This window comes from Euprymna scolopes, chromosome 17 (genome assembly GCF_053919585.1).
Source record: "Euprymna scolopes isolate OS-2025 chromosome 17, ASM5391958v1, whole genome shotgun sequence".
In the NCBI taxonomy this organism is placed as follows: domain Eukaryota; kingdom Metazoa; phylum Mollusca; class Cephalopoda; order Sepiida; family Sepiolidae; genus Euprymna; species Euprymna scolopes.
Genome location: NC_136498.1, coordinates 2,397,501 through 2,421,469, shown reverse-complemented (window position 1 = coordinate 2,421,469; position 23,969 = coordinate 2,397,501). Strand labels below are relative to the sequence as shown.

Genomic DNA, 23,969 nt, shown 5'->3' with positions numbered 1-23,969 from the left:
AAGAACACACACACATAAGTAAGAACATTGATAAGAACACACACACACACATAAGTAAGAACATCGATAAGAACACACACACACACATAAGTAAGAACATCGATAAGACCACACACACATAAGTAAGAAAATTGATAAGACCACACATACACACACACATAAATAAGAACATCGATAAGAACACACACACACATAAGTAAGAAAATTGATAAGAACACACATACACACACACATAAATAAGAACATCGATAAGAACACACACACACACATAAGTAAGAACATCGATAAGAACACACACACACACATAAGTAAGAAAATTGATAAGAACACACACACACACATAAGTAAGAACATTGATAAGAACACACACACACACATAAGTAAGAAAATTGATAAGAACACACGCACACATAAGTAAGAAAGTTGATAAGAACGCAAACACACATAAGTAAGAAAATTGATAAGAACACACACACACACATAAGTAAGAAAATTGATAAGAACACGCACACACATAAGTAAGAAAATTGATAAGAACACACACACACACACACATAAGTAAGAAAATTAATAAGAACACACACACACACACATAAGTAAGAAAATTGATAAGAACACACACACACATAAGTAAGAAAATTGATAAGAACACACACACACACATAAGTAAGAAAATTGATAAGAACACACATACACACACACATAAATAAGAACATCGATAAGAACACACACACACACATAAGTAAGAACATCGATAAGAACACACACACACACATAAGTAAGAAAATTGATAAGAACACACACACACACATAAGTAAGAAAATTGATAAGAACACACACACACACATAAGTAAGAAAATCGATAAGAACACACGCACACATAAGTAAGAAAGTTGATAAGAACACACACACACACATAAGTAAGAAAATTGATAAGAACACACACACACACATAAGTAAGAAAATTGATAAGAACACACGCACACACATAAGTAAGAAAATTGATAAGAACACACACACACATAAGTAAGAAAATTGATAAGAACACACGCACACACATAAGTAAGAAAATTGATAAGAACACACGCACACACATAAGTAAGAAAATTGATAAGAACACACACACACACATAAGTAAGAAAATTGATAAGAACACACGCACACACATAAGTAAGAAAATTGATGAGAACACACACACACACATAAGTAAGAAAATTGATAAGAACACACGCACACACATAAGAAAATTGATAAGAACACACACACATAAGTAAGAAAATTGATAAGAACGCAAACACACATAAGTAAGAAAATTGATAAGAACACACACACACACATAAGAAAATTGATAAGAACACACACACACACATAAGTAAGAACATTGATAAGAACACACGCACACATAAGTAAGAAAATTGATAAAAAACGCAAACACACATAAGTAAGAAAATTGATAAGAACACACACACACACATAAGTAAGAAAATTGATAAGAAACACACACATAAGTAAGAAAATTAATAAGAACACAAACACACATAAGTAAGAACATTGATAAGAACACACACACACACATAAGTAAGAAAATTCATAAGAACACACACACACATAAGTAAGAAAATTGATAAGAACACACACACATAAGTAAGAAAATTGATAAGAACACACACACATAAGTAAGAAAGTTGATAAGAACACACATACACACACACATGAGTAAGAACATTGATAAGAACACACACACACACACACATGAGTAAGAACATTGATAAGAACACACACACACACATAAGTAAGAAAATTGATAAGAACACACGCACACACATAAGTAAGAACATCGATAAGAACACACACACACATAAGTAAGAAAATTGATAAGAACACACACACACATAAGTAAGAAAATTGATAAGAACACACACACACACATAAGTAAGAAAGTTGATAAGAACACACACACACACACATAAGTAAGAACGTTGATAAGAACACACACACACACATAAGTAAGAGAGTTGATAAGAACACACACACATAAGTAGGAAAATTGATAAGAACACACACACACACATAAGTAAGAAAATTGATAAGAACACACACACACACACACACACATAAGTAAGAAAATTGATAAGAACACACGCACACACATAAGTAAGAACATCGATAAGAACACACGCACACATAAGTAAGGAAGTTGATAAGAACACACACACATAAGTAAGAAAGTTGATAAGAACACACACACACACACATAAGTAAGAAAGTTGATAAGAACACACACACACATAAGTAAGAAAATTGATAAGAACACACACACATAAGTAAGAAAATTGATAAGAACACACGCACACATAAGTAAGAAAATTGATAAGAACACACGCACACATAAGTAAGAAAGTTGATAAGAACACACACACATAAGTAAGAAAGTTGATAAGAACACACACACACACATAAGTAAGAAAATTGATAAGAACACACACACACACATACGTAAGAAAATTGATAAGAACACACACACACACATAAGTAAAAAAATTGATAAGAACACACGCACACATAAGTAAGAAAGTTGATAACACACACACATAAGTAAGAAAGTTGATAAGAACACACACACACACATAAGTAAGAAAATTGATAAGAACACACACACACACACATAAGTAAGAAAATTGATAAGAACACATACACACACATAAGTAAGAAAATTGATAAGAACACACGCACACATAAGTAAGAAAGTTGATAAGAACACACACACATAAGTAAGAAAATTGATAAGAACACACACACACACACACATAAGTAAGAAAATTGATAAGAACACACGCACACATAAGTAAGAAAGTTGATAAGAACACACACACATAAGTAAGAAAATTGATAAGAACACAAACACACATAAGTAAGAAAGTTGATAAGAACACACACACATAAGTAAGAAAATTGATAAGAACACACACACATAAGTAAGAAAATTGATAAGAACACACACACACACATAAGTAAGAAAATTGATAAGAACACACACACACACACACACACATAAGTAAGAAAATTGATAAGAACACACACACACACATAAGTAAGAAAATTGATAAGAACACACACACATATAAGTAAGAAAATTGATAAGAACACGCGCACACATAAGTAAGAAAGTTGATAAGAACACACACACACACATAAGTAAGAAAATTTATAAGAACACACACACACACACATAAGTAAGAAAGTTGATAAGAACACACACACATAAGTAAGAAAGTTGATAAGAACACACACACATAAGTAAGAAAGTTTATAAGAACACACACATATAAGTAAGAAAATTGATAAGAACACACACACACACACATAAGTAAGAAAGTTGATAAGAACACACACACATAAGTAAGAAAGTTGATAAGAACACACACACACACATAAGTAAGAAAATTGATAAGAACACACACACACACATAAGTAAGAAAGTTGATAAGAACACACACACATAAGTAAGAAAGTTGATAAGAACACACACACACACATAAGTAAGAAAATTGATAAGAACACACACACACACACACATAAGTAAGAAAATTGATAAGAACACACACATATAAATAAGAACATCGATAAGAACACACACACACACACACACAAGTAAGAAAATTGATAAGAACACACACACACATAAGTAAGAACATTGATAAGAACACACACACGCACACATAAGTAAGAAAATTGATAAGAACACACACATATAAATAAGAACATCGATAAGAACACACACACACACATAAGTAAGAAAATTGATAAGAACACACACACACACATAAGTAAGAAAATTGATAAGAACACACGCACACATAAGTAAGAAAGTTGATAAGAACACACACACATAAGTAAGAAAGTTGATAAGAACACACACACATAAGTAAGAAAATTGATAAGAACACACACACACACATAAGTAAGAAAGTTGATAAGAACACACACACATAAGTAAGAAAATTGATAAGAACACACACACATAAGTAAGAAAATTGATAAGAACACACACACACACACATAAGTAAGAAAATTGATAAGAACACACACACACACACACATAAGTAAGAAAATTGATAAGAACACACACATATAAATAAGAACATCGATAAGAACACACACACACACATAAGTAAGAAAATTGATAAGAACACACACACACATAAGTAAGAAAGTTGATAAGAACACACACACATAAGTAAGAAAATTGATAAGAACACACACACACATAAGTAAGAAAGTTGATAACACACACACATAAGTAAGAAAGTTGATAAGAACACACACACACATAAGTAAGAAAATTGATAAAAACACACACACATAAGAAAATTGATAAGAACACACACACACACACATAAGTAAGAAAGTTTATAAGAACACACACACACATAAGTAAGAACATCGATAAGAACACACACACACATAAATAAGAACATCGATAAGAACACACCCACACATAAGTAAGTTGATAAGAACACACATACACACACACATAAATAAGAACATCGATAAGAACACACACACACATAAGTAAGAAGATTGATAAGAACACACACACACACATAAGTAAGAACATCGATAAGAACACACACACATAAGTAAGAATATTGATAAGAACACACGCACACATAAGTAAGAAAGTTGATAAAAACACACACACACACATAAGAAAATTGATAAGAACACACATACACACACACATGAGTAAGAACATTGATAAGAACACACATACACACACACATAAATAAAAACATCGATAAGAACACACACACACACACATAAGTAAGAAAATTGATAAGAACACACACACACACACATAAGTAAGAAAATTGATAAGAACACACACACACACATAAGTAAGAAAATTGATAAAAACACACACACACACATAAGTAAGAAAATTGATAAGAACACACACACACACACATAAGTAAGAAAATTGATAAGAACACACATACACACACACATAAATAAGAACATCGATAAGAACACATACACACACACATAAGTAAGAAAATTGATAAGAACACACACACACACATAAGTAAGAAAATTGATAAGACACACACACACACATGAGTAAGAAAATTGATAAGAACACACACACACATAAGTAAGAACATTGATAAGAACACACACACATAATTAAGAACATTGATAAGAACAAACACACACAGAAGTAAGAAAATTGATAAGAACACACACACATACATAAGAACATTGATAAGAACACACACACATAATTAAGAACATTGATAAGAACAAACACACACAGAAGTAAGAACATTGATAAGAACGCACACACATACATAAGTAAGAACATTGATAAGAACACACACACACACACATAAGTAAGAACATTGATAAGAACACACATACACACACATAAATAAGAACATCGATAAGAACACACACACACATAAGTAAGAAAATTGATAAGAACACACACACACATAAGTTAGAAAATTGATAAGAACACACACACACATAAGTAAGAACATTGATAAGAACACAGAGACACATAAGTAAGAACATTGATAAGAACACACACACACATAAGTAAGAACATTGATAAGAACACACACACATAAGAAAATTGATAAGAACACACACACATAAGAACATTGATAAGAACACACACACACATAAGTAAGAACATTGATAAGAACACACACACACACACATAAGTAAGAACATTGATAAGAACACACACACACACACATAAGTAAGAACATTGATAAGAACTCACACACACATAAGTAAGAACATTGATAAGAACACACACACACACATAAGTAAGAACATTGATAAGAACACACACACACATAAGTAAGAACATTGATAAGAACACACACACACATAAGTAAGAATATTGATAAGAACACACACACACACACATAAGTAAGAACATTGATAAGAACACACACACACACACACACACACACACACACATAAGTAAGAACATTTAACGTTTAATAAGTAGAAGAAGTAAATAAATAATAACCAGGACAGAACCCTTTACGGTAACAGGACCATAGATTGGAGCTCAGTCGAGCACTTGCCATGGAAATAACGATAAAGGAAAGACAAGACTGCAACGTCTATTCTGTGGGAAAGAAGTTGCAGGGAAGAGAAAAGGACATCCCCCACTAAGCTACGAAATTTTATTTAAACTCTGTCAAGAGAGGATAAGCTGCTTCTAGTTGCTCCTGCCCAAAAGTGGCAACAGTACTTCATCCTTAGGCGCACTTGGTTCTTATATAGGTAGAGATGTTCATCAGCAGTGATTCATCTACTGGAGCAGTAGAAGGATCCCGCCATTTTTCCAGCGACCTTATTACTATTATTATTTTTTTTTTTTTTTTGCACCCACTAGGAGTTCTCACACAGCTCATCATCAGAGATTACTCACTGATGATAACTGGAGGTGTTCTGTGGAGTCTGAGTGACTAAAAGTCTCCGCAGATTTCCAGTACAGTCTACCTCCTTTGATAACTTTGCAAATGACTTTGCATTATTGCAACAGCCACCTGCCATAGAATTTTCACTTACAACGGACACTATCAGTGGAGATTTGATTAGTGTTCTCCCTCCTCGGTCTTTCAGTCCTCCTTGACCCTTCACAGCTTTATTGTGCCGCATCAGCCGAAAAAAAAATTATCTTTTATTTATTCATTTATTTTATATATATATATATATATATATATATATATATATATATATGTTAGAATAGTCAGCTAACGTATTTCATAACTTCCGGTATGGCTGCTACCGGAAGCGGTGACAAGGCAAATCAGTCCCTTCACTTTTATATTTCACGCCTATATCTCCCCTGTGCATATACCCTTTTTTTATTACGTTTTTCCAATCGTTTTTTTGTTTATTTAGTAATCATGGAAAAAATTTTTTTCTGTTTTATTTTAATTTAGAATTATTGAAAGTCGTTTTATTTTTTAAAAGAATTATTAAAAACAATTTTGGGGCCTAGAGCAGCTGCTCCAGTATCAGTTGTATAATATCAGGATGGTTGTAGTGCTATGTCCCGCATGAAAAGTACCATGAATCAATCTTCGGTGGACATTTCCAAGACCACAATCTTGTGGACAAAAAGTAGGCCAATTGTCTACTTGTGTTGCGTGTTTGGTATTATGCACATCCACTTTGGTTTAGGGCGAGAAGTGCTGAACAAACTATTAAATCAAATAACAGTTCAATCAAACCCTACGACCAAACGAGATGCAAACTCAAACAAAGCCAAATCGTCTCCTCCCTCGAGGTTTGAATTCATAAATATACGTAGGCTTAGAACTAACTTAAATGATGCAGAATCATTTCTTCTAGCAAACTCCCTGGATATCTTAGCACTAAGTAAAACTAACCCTCAATCCTCCATCCCCTCTAACCACTTTAACATGCCTAGTTATTCCACACTTTGCCATAAGGACTCAAACAAACATATACACCAGTTTTCAAAAATTCTGGCAAAGGAACTGACCCACTAAATTATCATCCCATTAGCCTCCTTCCTCTCTTCACCAAAATCTTTGAGTGCTTAATCAATCAAGCACTAATTCGCCACCTCATAAATAATAAACTTCTTTCTGGCCGATATTATGGATTTAGGCAAGCAGCAAATCCCTACATAGTACTCCAGTAGTTGTTGCCCCTGATAGTAGCCCCCTACACCAAAGTGGCAATTTACCTTGTTTGGGGTGAAAATGTAATAAAAAAAAAAAAAAAGATAACTAATCTCTGAACGTATATACCATGCACAGGATAAGATAGGAGAGGCTAGGTAAATAGCTCTAAACATATTTAAAGTCTTTGATAAGGTTTGGCACGGTAGTCTTCTCATAAAAATTAAATCGTATTGTATTACTGGACGCATACTTAACATCATCAAATTGTTCTTAGATAATAGAAAAATCCAGGTTGTCTTTAATGGTTATATATCTGAACAACATGATATACATGCGGCTCTGCCACAGAGTGTTAATCTTTGAACCATTATTATTCCTAATATTCATAAATACATATTTCTAAGGAAATTGCTAAAACTCTAGAGAAAAACCTGTCGTCTTTAGTGGAATCGGACTGAAACTGGGTGGTAATGTCCAATGTCACAAAGACTAAGCTTATTTCCTTTAATAATTACAAGAAACCCTCTCTACCACTGATTACCATGGCTACCTGAAACTACTTCTCTCAAGCTCTGAGGTTTAACATTCACAAACAACATGAATTGGAACAAATATATTGAGGTAATTGCCAAGTTTTCTACAAGGAAAGTGGATTCTCTGTATCTGCCAATAGTCTCTTGCTCCTAGATGGGATTAAAAAAAGAGTCGCTAACCTAATGTCGACCAAACTCCAGCCTCTGTCCCATCATCGAAAAGTAGTATTCCTGTGCATGTTTTAAAAGTACTTTAATGGAAAGTGCTCGGACGAACTCAAAGCACTAGTACCCCCTCAACGTAAATATCCTCAACAAACTAGACAAGCAGCAAAATTCCACCCTTACACTGTAGAGATCCTTAGGTGCTTTAAAGCCTTCTAGCTTCTTCGCTCAAACTGCTAGACGTGTGAATTCCCTTCCAGGCCATTGCTTCTCTGATTGTACTGACATACAGAAGTTCAAGTGAAATGTGAACAGACACCTTGCTGCCCAACTCCCTACACAGCATCACGACAAATCCGATCACTATTAGTAGTTCTTTATACTGTGCCCTGTTTGAGGTGAATAAACAATTAAAAAAAAAAAAACTATTTTGGGAATATTATTTATTGGATACGTTTTTTATGACGTTTGAAATCGTGTTATTTTGATTTCAATAATTATATTTATTATTCGATTTCATTAATTTTATTTGTTATTTTGATTTCAATAATTATATTTATTATTTGATTTCAATAATTTTATTTGTTATTTTAATTCTAATTATTTTATTTGTTATTTTGATTTCAATAATTTTATTTGTTATTTTGATTTCAATAAATTTTATTTGTTATTTGGATTTTAATAATTTTATTTATTTTAATTTCAATAATTTTATTTGTTATTTTGATTTCAATAATTATATTTGTTATTTTGATTTCAATAATTATATTTCTTATTTTAATTTCAATAATTTAATTTGTTATTTTGATTTCATTAATTTTATTTGTTTTTTGATTTCAATAATTTTATTTGTTATTTTAATTTCAATAATTTTATTTATTTATTTATTTATTTTTTTACATGGGTGTCACCACTTATCAAGGCCCAGAGGCCACTCAAGGATAAGGGTTAATAGGTATACATTAGTCATTGTGATTTTAGCATAGTAAACAGTGGGAATTTTGTAACTTGGATTACTTAGGGGGACGATTCAATTAGAACTTGTTCACATTGGACTTTTTCTTTTTTTTTTTTTTCATAGGTATCACCACATTATCAAGGCCAAGAGGCCACTCAAGGATAAGGGTTAAAGAGTGTACAGTAGAAATTGGACAATATAATAATCATTAGTAATGAAAATTTGTTAAATTTGATAAGTTATATGGAACGGCTCATCAAGAACTTATTTACGTTAGACTTGAAGACAACCATATTGTAGTCAGCCGGAAAGCAGGAAAATGGAAGACAATTCCACAGGCGTGCAGTTCTAATAAAAAAGCTTTGTTCATGGAATCTACGTTTAGGTTTAGGCACAGATATTTGTTATTTTGATTTCAATAATTATATTTGTTATTTTGATTTCAATAATTTTATTTGTTATTTTGATTTCAATAATTTTATTTCTTATTTGAATTTCAATAATTATATTTGCTATTTTGATTTCAATAATTTCATTTGCTATTTTGATTTCAATAATTTTATTTGTTATTTTGATTTCAATAATTTTATTTGTTATTTTAATTTGTTATTTTGATTTCAATAATTATTTGTTATTTTTATTTCAATAATTATTTGTTATTTTTATTTGTTATTTTGATTTCAATAATTTTATTTGTTATTTTAATTTCAATAATTTCATTTGTTATTTTGATTTCAATAATTTCATTTGTTATTTTGATTTCAATAATTTCATTTGTTATTTTAATTTCAATAATTTCATTTGTTATTTTAATTTCAATAATTTCATTTGTTATTTTGATTTCAATAATTTTATTTGTTATTTTAATTTCAATAATTTCATTTGTTATTTTGATTTCAATAATTTCATTTGTTATTTTAATTTCAATAATTTAATTTGTTATTTTGATTTCAATAATTTTATTTGTTATTTTAATTTCAATAATTTCATTTGTTATTTTGATTGCAATAATTTTATTTGTTATTTTAATTTCAATAATTGCATTTGTTATTTTGATTTCAATAATTTCATTTGTTATTTTAATTTCAATAATTTCATTTGTTATTTTGATTTCAATAATTTCATTTGTTATTTTAATTTCAATAATTTCATTTGTTATTTTGATTTCAATACTTTTATTTGTTATTTTAATTTCAATAATTTCATTTGTTATTTGGATTTCAATAATTTCATTTGTTATTTTAATTTCAATAATTTTATTTGTTATTTTAATTTCAATACTTTTATTTGTTGTTTTGATTTCAATAATTTTATTTGTTATTTTAATTTCAATAATTTCATTTGTTATTTTGATTTCAATAATTTCATTTGTTATTTTAATTTCAATAATTTCATTTGTTATTTTGATTTCAATAATTTTATTTGTTATTTTAATTTCAATAATTTCATTTGTTATTTGGATTTCAATAATTTCATTTGTTATTTTAATTTCAATAATTTTATTTGTTATTTTAATTTAAATAATTTCATTTGTTATTTTGATTTCAATAATTTTATTTGTTATTTTGATTTCAATAATTTCATTTGTTATTTTAATTTCAATAATTTCATTTGTTATTTTAATTTCAATAATTTCATTTGTTATTTGGATTTCAATACTTTTATTTGTTATTTTAATTTCAATAATTTCATTTGTTATTTGGATTTCAATAATTTCATTTGTTATTTTAATTTCAATAATTTCATTTGTTATTTTGATTTTAATAATTTTATTTGTTATTTTAATTTCAATAACTTTATTTGTTATTTTGATTTCATTAATTTTATTTGTTATTTTGATTTCAATAATTTTATTTGTTATTTTGATTTCAATAATTTTATTTGTTATTTTGATTTCAATAATTTTATTTGTTATTTTGATTTCAATAATTTTATTTGTTATTTTGATTTCAATAATTTTATTTGTTATTTTGATTTCAATAATTTTATTTGTTATTTTGATTTCAATAATTTTATTTGTTATTTTGATTTCAATAATTTTATTTGTTATTTTGATTTCAATAACTTTATTTGTTATTTTGATTGCAATAATTTTATTTGTTATTTTGATTTCAATAATTTTATTTGTTATTTTGATTTCAATAATTTAATTTGTTATTTTGATTTCAATAATTTTATTTGTTATTTTGATTTCAATAATTTTATTTGTTATTTTGATTTCAATAATTTTATTTGTTATTTTAATTTCAATAATTTTATTTGTTATTTTGATTTCAATAATTTTATTTGTTATTTTGATTGCAATAATTTTATTTGTTATTTGGATTTCAATAATTTTATTTGTTATTTTGATTTTAATAATTTTATTTGTTATTTTGATTTCAATAATTTAATTTGTTATTTTAATTTCAATAACTTTATTTGTTATTTTGATTTCATTAATTTTATTTGTTATTTTGATTTCAATAATTTCATTTGTTATTTTAATTTCAATACTTTTATTTGTTATTTTAATTTCAATAACTTTATTTGTTATTTTGATTTCAATAATTTAATTTGTTATTTTAATTTCAATAACTTTATTTGTTATTTTGATTTCAATAATTTTATTTGTTATTTTGATTTCAATAATTTTATTTGTTATTTTGATTTCAATACTTTTATTTGTTATTTTGATTTCAATAATTTCATTTGTTATTTTAATTTCAATACTTTTATTTGTTATTTTGATTTCAATAATTTAATTTGTTATTTTAATTTCAATAACTTTATTTGTTATTTTGATTTCAATAATTTTATTTGTTATTTTGATTTCAATAATTTAATTTGTTATTTTGATTTCAATAATTTTATTTGTTATTTTGATTTCAATAATTTTATTTGTTATTTTGATTTTAATAATTTTATTTGTTATTTTGATTTCAATAATTTAATTTGTTATTTTGATTTCAATAATTTTATTTGTTATTTTGATTTTAATAATTTTATTTGTTATTTTAATTTCAATACTTTTATTTGTTATTTTGATTTCAATAATTTTATTTGTTATTTTGATTTCAATAATTTTATTTGTTATTTTAATTTCAATACTTTTATTTGTTATTTTGATTTCAATAATTTTATTTGTTATTTTGATTTCAATAATTTTATTTGTTATTTTGATTTCAATAATTTTATTTGTTATTTTGATTTTAATAATTTTATTTGTTATTTTGATTTCAATAATTTAATTTGTTATTTTGATTTCAATAATTTTATTTGTTATTTTGATTTTAATAATTTTATTTGTTATTTTAATTTCAATACTTTTATTTGTTATTTTGATTTCAATAATTTTATTTGTTATTTTGATTTCAATAATTTTATTTGTTATTTTGATTTTAATAATTTTATTTGTTATTTTGATTTCAATAATTTAATTTGTTATTTTGATTTCAATAATTTTATTTGTTATTTTGATTTCAAAAATTTTATTTGTTTTTTGATTTCAATAATTTTATTTGTTATTTTGATTTTAATAATTTTATTTGTTATTTTGATTTCAATAATTTAATTTGTTATTTTGATTTCAATAATTTTATTTGTTATTTTGATTTCAAAAATTTTATTTGTTTTTTGATTTCAATAATTTTATTTGTTATTTTGATTTCAATAATTTTATTTTATACTTTCATAATAATTTGTTATAAGAATTAAAAAAATATGTTTTACTTATTTCGAAAAACATATTTTTTATAAAATTTCAAATAATATAAATTTTTTTTTTAAATTTTGTTATTAAAAGTGCAAATAAAGACGTATTGTGTTATTTTTATCTTTTTATAATTTTTATAATTTTTATTATATATTTTTCAATAATGTCATTTTTTCATATTTTATTTCAATAAATCACTTCATAATAAAAATACTGAGGAACTAATTTGCCTTGTAACCGGAAGTCAGGAAGTATGCTCGCTGACTATAACTATAACTCTCTCTCTCTCTCTCTCTCTCTATATATATATATATATATAGTAATAGGACGATTCCAATATTTTTCCAGATTCCGATACAATTATCGATTCCATACTAAATTCCTGATTCTGATACAATTCTCGATTTCAATTCTTTATGAATCTACAAATATTTAAATATAAAATTGTTACTTTATACTTAATTACCATAAAAACATATATTTAATGTGCAGATAATATCTCAAACGTAAAAACGCACTTTAGATTTTAGTTTTACTGGTAGTTTAAAATCAATTTCTTCATTACTACCAGCAGCGGTAGATTTCGTTTTAAACAAAATCAATTAAAAAGAAGATAATTAAAAGGAATCTTGTTCGACATTGGAAAATAGGCACAATTTTTTTCGCTTTCGATATCGATTCCGACAAACCCCAAATTTTGATTTTTCCGATTCCTGCTTCTGATTCCGATTAATCGACCCAGCACTAAATTTCACAACTATTCAACAATCTTGAAGTTGTTTGCACGGCAACTAAGAAGGCAAACATGTTTACCCGTCAGTTTGCTTGCAACTCTACTTTGGACCCAGTAAACCGCTCCCTCCCAGATTTTCTCTGCGGACAGAAACCACACTAGATAATGTGAAAATCACCTCTTCTCAAGTACATGATATCATAAAAAACCTAGACACCCCAAAGTATATGGACCTGATCTCATCCCGAATGTACTATTAAAAAAAAATACTTTGCTGAGGTTGCTCCAGTTCTCTTTAACAAATGTTTTAACTAATCTTCCTGACTGCTGGAAAAGTGCTTCTGTGATACAAGTTTACAAGAATTCTGGTGAAATTATCGCCTCATTAGCCTCCTCCCTCTTTTTGCTAAAATAATTGAGTCCATAATTAATCATGCTTTAGTCCATCAGCTTACAGTTGCTAAACTTCTGTCCGACCATCAATATGGATTTAGGCAAGCCTGTTCTACTGCAGATATCCTAACTGTAATCTCTGAAAATATATAGCATGCACTGGATAAAGTAGTGAAGGCTAGGGCAGTAGCCCTAGATATATCTAAGCCTTTTGACATGGTATGGCACGAGGGTCTTCTATTGTATTACTGAATGAATACTTAATATAATTAAATCCTTTTTTAAAAAGAGAAAAATCCAGGTTGTCCTTGATGGTCGTATGTCAAAACATATGATATAAATGCAGGAGTACCTCAAGAGTCGATCCTTGAACCTTCATTATTCCTGGTGTTCCTAAATAACTTCCCTGATAAGATTGTCTCTGAGATGGGTATATTTGCTGACGACACCACACTCTATAACAGACATGAGGGGGAAAATGAATGAACATGTATCAAAGGCAATGGCAGAAACCCTAGAGAAAGACCTCCAGTCTATAGTGGAATGGAGACAAAAATTAATGTTAACATTTAATGCTGCCAAGACTAAGCTTCTTTCCTTTAATAACTACAAGAAACCTTTTCAACCACTAATAGCTACGGCTCATAGTACACTACCTGAAAGTACTTTGTTCAAACTCCTCGGCTTAATGTTTACCGGGATCATGAGTTGGAACAGATACATACTACAAGGTCACCATTCGCTCATGTATGGAATATTGTTGCCATATTTCAGCTGGTGCATCTGCTACTAGTCTCTCGCTCTTAGACAGGGTTCAAATGAGAGATGCCAATAGTCGCTAATAAGTCCCGCTAGGCTTAGACCTTTGTCCCATTGATGAAATATTGCATCTCCCTACCTGTTTTCCAAATGTTTTCGATGAACTACAAGCCTTTGCCTCTCCTTGACATAGATACGCCTGACAAACCTGACAAACAACAAAATCCCACCCTACACAGTAGATGTCCTCAGATGCCAGAAAACCTTCTACTCTAATAATTTCTTCCCTAGAATGGCTAGACTTTGGAATTCCCTTCCGGGTTCCTGCTTCCCTGACTGTATTGACATGTAGAAGTTCAAGTGTAATGTAAACAGGCATCTTGCTGCTCAACTCCCTACATAGTACTTCTGCAAATTATGTCCTGATAGTAGTCCCCTACACCAAAGTGACACTGTGCCTTGTTTGAGGTGAAAATGCAATAATAAAAAAAATATGCCTACCATTCATATATAGTATGAACTGTGAAATAAATGCATCAAAGATAATGCCAAGCCTGCTGAAAAGAAGGTAAGCTCCCTCTGCCGGGTTAGAAAACTTTTCACAATTATCAGTATGCCTACAAAGCTACTGTTTGCTCATGCATGAAATATTGTTGTCACATCTGGTGCGCTAACAAATTAACTAATGTCTCCCTCTTGGGCAAGATGCAAAATAGATCATTTCACCTATTGGGTCTCACACTGTCTGCCATGCCTGGCCCGTGTCACATCACCACAGTACTGCATCCCTGTGCTGGTTTTATATGCACGTTAACAGAATCTGCTCTGCTAAACTTACTGGATTTGTACATAAACAAACATTCTCGACTAACTTGATTAGCAGCAAAATCACACCACTTCACTGCACAGATCCACAGATGCCGAGCAACTTTATATATTAACAGCTTCTTTCCTCAAGCTGCTTCCTTTTCTAATCCCCTCCCTTCTCCCGTTTCCCTGTCCACATCAACGTGATTATGCTGTATAGTAACATGCCGAAATTTAAATATAATGTGAACAAACATCTTGCTGCATAACTTCACAGTTAAGATGGTTCCTTATAAATCTGGTCCTAATCACAGTAGCCTCTTACGTCTCCATATCAATATGCTTTGTTTGGGATGAAATAAAGTTATAAAAATGGTCTTATGTCACTTCCAGTTGAAAGTCATATTTTGGGTATTGATATCTGGTTAGAAATTGTATGAAATCTACACTTTAAAATCCTCTTGCCAAAATATACGAACACTTGTGCTATTGTCTGCGTGTTTTAAACAAAAAAGCGAAAAAAAACAAACAAAAAAAAGTTGTCCTACCTTGCACCCCAATTACATTGGACTAATCGCCAGTTTCCATCAATGTAGACGGCATTCCACGTATTCTGAAAAGTATCCGGAGTTATCTTCATTCCAGGTTCGTAGCCAACGCTTTTTGAATGACCTTTGATTTCAACACATTGAAGACCAGCATAACTAAAACAAATAAAAACAAACGATATATATATAAGAGCAAATAGTTAATAAAGCATGTTCAAAAACACTTTGAAAAAAAGTTAAAAACATATTTAATTTGAAAAGGAAACACTAAATAAGTGGATAGTCCTTAATCCACGGAGTTTCGAAGAAATACTTTCCTTCTCATCAGAGGGTAGGAATTAGCAAACTGCGGGATCGGATTTTGCATACAAAAGTATTTGATGAAACTGCAAGTAGGTCAAAGATCTTACTTGATAACAAAAAGTGAAGCAGAGGGAATATGGTGAAGAAAAGGTGATTTCATGTGAATGGATAGTCTGGTGTAAGGTAAAGTATCCAACGAGAGTAAAATCCAAAAATGTAAATCCAAGAAAGTTAGTTAAATTTTCATTCACACAAGTAAAATCCAAGGAAATCGCGTAATTGGAAGATAGTTCAAAATAATCCAAAAGGCCGAAATCCGTGGAATAATTCACAAATACGTATAAGGAAAAATGGGAAAGAATTCCAATAATATTATTAAAAGAAAAATAAGATATGCGTTAAACTTGGCTGCCGAGACAAAGTGTAATTAAGAAAAGTAAATGAAGAAGAAGAGGGGGGGGAAAGTTGCATGGTGATTGAATCAAATATAAGATAGAAAAGCAAATTTCAAAATGACCCAGACAAGATGACGTTAAACGGCGCCAAAAATATAGGGCAAAAAAGAGGTCAACTGAAATGTACAGGTTATTACTTAAGAAAATATCAGCAGGAGTTATTAAAGACACTGAATGAAAAAAAAAAATAAATGAAAAAAAAATTTAAGGGGAGAAGAAGGCCGGTATCTGCAAATTCCGGATAAAGCAAGTAAGTATGTAAGTAAATGCATATAGTAAAATATAAGTAAAATATACATACAAGATATGAATGTGTAGGTAGACTGATATATTTGATAGATACGAATATTTAAACACTAAAACGGAAATTGCAGATAAAAAACCGGCCAAACAAAAGAATTAAAATAAAGGATTATTAAGTTATAAAGTATTAAGAAAGTATGTAGAAAAAACGATAATGTTAAAGAAAAATTATATATCTGAAAGATTAAAGTAATAACTATGTAATTTCAAAATTACCATAATTAAATTTGGACTTATGTTTACAGAAAGAGATCTGTTCGTTTTTAGAATTTATTATATTGTTACTTTGAGGGGAAGTAATTATAGTTATAGCTTCGGTTGTGCAGAGGCGACATGACTTAGAGCCTGGAGTATGAGACTTAACTTTTTTTATTTATTTATTATAGTCCATTTGATTGAGAAGGAGGTATTATTAGAATTAAGTTTTTTAATTAAAGTGGTTAGAGAAGTTCTTTGGTTATTATTAGAATTATGGTTGTTAAAAGAAGAAATGTGGTTTGATATCCTTTTCTTAATTAATGTTGAAGTAGCGCCGATATATGTATGTACTTTATTAAAAGCTCGAGGTCTGAAATTAATATTAATTTGCTGATTTGTATTAGGGAAAGAGTTTGAATTTTGTTCATTGTGTTCAACAAATGGTGGGACAATGATTGTACGACGACTGTTTTGGAGGGGATAATAAGTGTTGTTAGTGTATGGATGGCTGTTAGGAGAAATATTATTATTATTATTATTATTATTATTATTATTGCTAGTTGTATGATTGTAGATGGAGGGGCTGCTCGATTGGTATATTGGATTAGTAACTATATCAGATGGAGGATGGGAAGAACGATAACTTGAAGACAAAATATTGGTGTCTGTTATGGGAGGATTGCGTGGGAGCTCAGTAATTGTGCATGAATATATAACATCTTTATGGATGCAATCATTATTGAGTGGGCAAAGATTATTATTATAAGCTCTATCTCCTATTTGGTTTAAACGAGCTTTTACATCTGATTGAGATTACTTTATAAATATTAATTCTTTAATATGTATAATATACTTTAGTTTTGCCATCTTTGATCATTTTGGTAAATTTAATTGTAATTGTAAGTACATAAAATTAAGTTAATTTTATGTACATAGAGGTTATAATAGTGGTCAAATTTTTAAAAAATTGACCGTTTTTTTTTTGTTTTTTTTGCTAAACATACACCTCCAAACAACCGGGCAACCCCGGGCTGAAATGCTAGTATATCTATAAAAATGAACGCGCGCGCGCGCGCGCGCGCGCGCGCGCGCGCGCGCGTGTGTGTGTGTGTGTGTGTGTGTGTGTGTGTGTGTGTGTGTGCGTGTGCGTGTACATTTTCCTACGGAATAACGGAATAACTCTGTCAATTTTCAGTCTACGGACTCGAAATTTGATATACAGAGTACTGAGATTTGGGAAAATCTTTGTGATGGGTTTTGGGCCAGAAATTTGGCTGTTAAGGGGTCAAAGTTCAACGATTTGACCATTCAGAACTCTACCGAACTCCTCCGCCAATTTTGGGTCTAAACACTTGAAACGTTAGATATAGGTTCCTCGGACATGGACTAACTTACTAACTTAATTTGAGCCCACAAAAAATAAATGTTAATGGGTCATAATGGGGGTCAAAGTTAAAATAATTGACCGCTTTTTTTTTTTTTTTTTTGCTCAACATATGTTAACGAGCATCTCTCCCCCCCCCTCTCTGGCTTTCTTACTCTTTCTATTTTCTCTCTCTGTGTCTCTATATGAGAATAGAGAGGGAGAGAGGGAGAGGGAGAGAGAGAGAGAGAGAGAGAGAGAGAGAGGTGAGTAAACGTGGAGGTAGACACGTTTACCAGAACCAAAGGTCAGCTGACCAAATTACGTATGTGTGACGTGGTTGGCTAGATCTGTGAGATTTGATTTGAGCTTTGAAGAAGACGGACGTTTTTTCCGTGGTCCCCCCCTCTTAACTGGGGAGGGGGGAGACGAACGCTGACGTGTGTGAAGAAGAACTAACACAAGCCGATTTCACTTCCACTTCTGCAGAACCTCTGGGGAAAGTGAAATAAAAAACTATAAAACCATTTCATCGTCTTGGAGTGATAAATCTTCGTCAAACAGGTATCAAGTCTCCCTCCAGGATGAGAAATTGCCAGATGGTTCAACAGCGAGAACAGAGGTAGGTTCAGAAATTACATGTCACACACACGATTCCCTTTATGATAATCAAACACACAACCATTTATATTAGAGACAATCATACGCACACGGAATCTTTGATGTTATACAGTGTATACACCCAAACGTAAAAAGTGCCCCTAAATGAAGAACTCTATATAACATATTCAAATGTAACGAAAGCTCAATTTGGTACCCCTCAAGGATAACTTCGATGATAACGAATATATAACATATTCAAATTTGGTGTTCGTCGACCAGTCGCATCACCGATGCGATAATCGAACCTGTGTTTAAGAAAATACAACGTGGAAGCATGGAGATTTAGTTTCAAGAAGAAAGAAATAGACTAAAAAAAAAAAGAAAAAAAAAGGACAAGAAAAACAATAAAATATATGGAAAAAAAAGAAAAAGAAAGAACAGTAAAAAAAAAAATACAAATCAACACACACACAACGTAGGGTCCATTAAAACACTAGGCGAATTAGAAAAATAATTAAGAAAAAAAAAAAGAAAAAAAAAGAAAAGCAATACACACGTACAACCTTTTCACGAAGAAAGAAAGGGAAGACATACAGACACACAGATGTAAAACTTTATATATAGAAAATAGTAAAAAAAAAATGTTTATCGTATTGGGAATTAGCTCGTTATGAACGAAGAAAAATATCACTTAATGTCAAAATTAGAAGGGAAAAACGAAAAATGACCTTATTTTGTAAATTTTTAACAACAGCCAGTGAGAAAACCAAAAAGAAGAAAAGAAATAGAACATATGACTGTAACGAGCCTTTACTACAAAGATAAACATGTCAATCACAAATATGTGTTATGAATATTTTGTGTCATTTTTAAACTGTGAACTAAATGTAACTTTTAATGAAAAACAATATGTACTTTTGATGAAAAACAATGGATAGGTTCTGAAATGTGATTTTTTTTCATTTTTTTTCACTAATTGAACGATTTTATTTCTTAGGAATTTTTTTTTTCTTACATGGACAATTTTAGTTCCATCGAGTTGTCTGAGACTTTATAAGGGAGTCGTTTTATTTTATTTTAGAAACGACTGTATTTTAATTGTAAATGTTTAGGTATTTTTTTGTAAACGACTGTGATTTTTCTTTAATTTTGAATTCTGTGGAATGGTAAAAGATGATGCACTATGCAGCCGACCTACTTGCTGACGTGAACAAAATTTTGTTGTTTGGATTTTTGTTATTGCTAAGATGGGACTTTGTGATTGCTTATAGGATATTTTTGTATTTTTTTAATTTATTATTTTTATGTAATTGATGTGTTGTCAAACGGTATTGGCAGAATTTTCTTGTTCTTTGACATGTATTTTTTTTTTCGCAGAATGGTGAGGTGAAATCTTTGCTTGTGGGGTCTATTGAAAGAATGATTAATAAAAGAAAGAACGTGTTAATTAATTAATAATCATAATAGTAATAATAAAATAGGGAAAAAGAGAAAGAAATAAGATTTAAACAGTGTAATAAATGATTTAAAAAAAAAAAAAGTTTCGGAAGAGTAAAAGGTTCAGTCGGTATTAATTTCAATTTTCGAAAAGTAGAATAAATGTTCTATTCGACATGAGTGACGTTTTGACCACATAAGTAAGGTAGAAAAAAAAAGGATAAATATAGGGTTAAATAAACTATATGAAGAAATGAAAGAAAAAAAGTGGGGAGTGAATGGAATTTAATTTCTGTGGCAAGCATGTTAGAATTTTGGAGAGGTGTGGAATTATATGGGTAGTTATTAATTTCATTATTCTCGAGAAATGATTCGAATTTTATTTTTTTTTATCGTGATTTCTGTTGATTTCGAGTAGAATCAACATGGAGCAAGTTTGAGTACTTCATGTGTGGAAATCCGATGTTTTCCGTGAAGCTATGTGTCTTCAAGGCAGGTTGCGCTTACCGACTTTGGAAAAAAAAAAGTTTTTTCTGACATAGCAGTAAACGGAATGTATTCTGTCCAGCGTGAGCGGATCTAGTTGTAATCAACTTCAGAGAGCAAATGAAATGCCCTCTGACATGGCGTAAGGGGCAGAGGGGGTGCAATGGCTGACGTGGCCATTATGTTACGAATCGCTCAAGAGAAGATAAATGAAATATGTATGCAAGTACTTAGGAAAATAAAATGTTACCCTATTGTGAATTAAAGGTACCAAAATTAAAAAAAACAAAAAAAACATGTTGGGTGAATTTAATTGGTATTATTAAATTAAATTAATTTGGAATAGATTTGGTTGGTTTAGTTATATTTTAGGGACGTTTAGCGCGTAGTTGCATTTTTTTTCATGAGAATTACAAGGCGATTAGGCTGTAGAAAGCAGTTTTTTCTGTTGTTTTATTTTTTTTTATAAGCCACGGTATTGTCACAAATTAGAAAATTTGGCAGGGGAAATACTATTTTAGAGTAATAAGTACCCTGTTAAAACAATACTAGTGGTTCCAGTGAGTTGGAAGATGCCACGTAGGCCCAAGCAACGGCAATAAGTCTTGTCCAACAAAAGTCTGGCGTGCGAGGTCGCGATAATTCCTCAGGGTACGGAGCGACTGGACAGTCGGTACCAAGCCTAATCACGGGGAGATAGAAGAAAGGGAAAGATGCAGATTACGTAAGGGACAAGATAGAGCCTTATTATTTTTTTTATTTTTTTAGAGGAATGTGTGAGGGATATCTGGGTTGGAATCTTGGGACTTGCTGGGAATGCGGAAAAATCACAAAGGGAAAGCTACTTAGTTAGAAATCGATGCGCAAGTAAGCTTTGGCGCATTAGTTAGGAGTGATGATTCCGTATCTTGTCGGGTTCCAGGAACTCAAACAGGCTCCGAGTGAATCAGTGTGAAGGCGTATCTTGGCTTAGACCAACCAAGGAGGTTAGTAGAAGAGCTTTGTGAAGTCCCGAAGTAGTAGATAGAATAGAACAAAGCTCCAGTAATAGGACCACTCAGAGAAAGACGTCAGGGCATTACAGTAAAGGAAAAAAAACTGGGACTTAGGCCTATGCTGAAAGTCGAGAACGCGAGTGGGATGGTTGGGTCGGTAGAGCATCAGACTTTTAATCTATTTCGAAAAAGTGATCGAAAATGGAGTCTCCATTTGTTTGGCCAAGTGGTCCAAATAAAGAGCAGAGTCAGTGGAAAATATCCAACAATGCGACCGCCTAGACAAGATGTATATCTGCAAAGCTGTATCTTTGTCTAACTTGGAAGCAAGTTAATGTCGAGGAGAGACTTTCGAGAAGCAGAAGAAGGGTTGATAGTGTAGTAGAAGAGTACTGGTGCCTGATCTTTCTTGGAAAAGGGGTGAGTCCGGAAAGTGAAAAAATAAAGATGTACTTCGGACATAATTATTTTTTTTTAGTGAGTTAGTTATTAAAAATGTATGGCTTGCCATACATTTTGATAAAAAAGGGGTGGAGGAATGTTAACGAGCATCTCTCCCCCCCCCCTCTCTGGCTTTCTTACTCTTTCTATTTTCTCTCTCTGTGTCTCTATATGAGAATAGAGAGGGAGAGAGGGAGAGAGGGAGAGAGAGAGAGGTGAGTAAACGTGGAGGTAGACACGTTTACCAGAACCAAAGGTCAGCTGACCAAATTACGTATGTGTGACGTGGTTGGCTAGATCTGTGAGATTTGATTTGAGCTTTGAAGAAGACGGACGTTTTTTCCGTGGTCCCCCCCTCTTAACTGGGGAGGGGGGAGACGAACGCTGACGTGTGTGAAGAAGAACTAACACAAGCCGATTTCACTTCCACTTCTGCAGAACCTCTGGGGAAAGTGAAATAAAAAACTATAAAATCATTTCATCGTCTTGGAGTGATAAATCTTCGTCAAACAGGTATCAAGTCTCCCTCCAGGATGAGAAATTGCCAGATGGTTCAACAGCGAGAACAGAGGTAGGTTCAGAAATTACATGTCACACACACGATTCCCTTTATGATAATCAAACACACAACCATTTATATTAGAGACAATCATACGCACACGGAATCTTTGATGTTATACAGTGTATACACCCAAACGTAAAAAGCGCCCCTAAATGAAGAACTCTATATAACATATTCAAATGTAACGAAAGCTCAATTTGGTACCCCTCAAGGATAACTTCGATGATAACGAATATATAACACATACACCTCCAAACACCCGGGAAAGGCCGGGCTTAAATGCTAGTATATATATATATATATATATATATATATATATATATATATATATTTAAATAAGGGAGTAGTCACCAACAATGTGTATTTTTTAACATTATTTTATTATTCCGTGTCTTGGTTTTTCATTGAGAATTATGTTTGGATCATTGTAATAATGTTTTTAAGTCATTGAAATCGTTTACGCGCGTTTCAGACGGTCTGTGATGCGTCCTCGTCAGAAATTATTTTCAAATAATATATATATGAATAAAAATTACAATAAGTCTACCAAG

The 23,969-nt window shown here is 30.8% G+C and overlaps 1 protein-coding gene across 1 annotated transcript in view; it reads right to left on the bottom strand.

The window, feature by feature from the left end:
* LOC145296651 (hillarin-like) overlaps positions 1-23,969 on the bottom strand; it is a 260,223-nt gene that overhangs the window by 16,406 nt on the left and 219,848 nt on the right. The window contains exon 9 of the mRNA XM_080142585.1: positions 16,273-16,428. Within this exon, the coding sequence (XP_079998711.1) occupies positions 16,273-16,428 (156 nt within the window). The remainder of the gene's footprint in view (positions 1-16,272; positions 16,429-23,969) is intronic.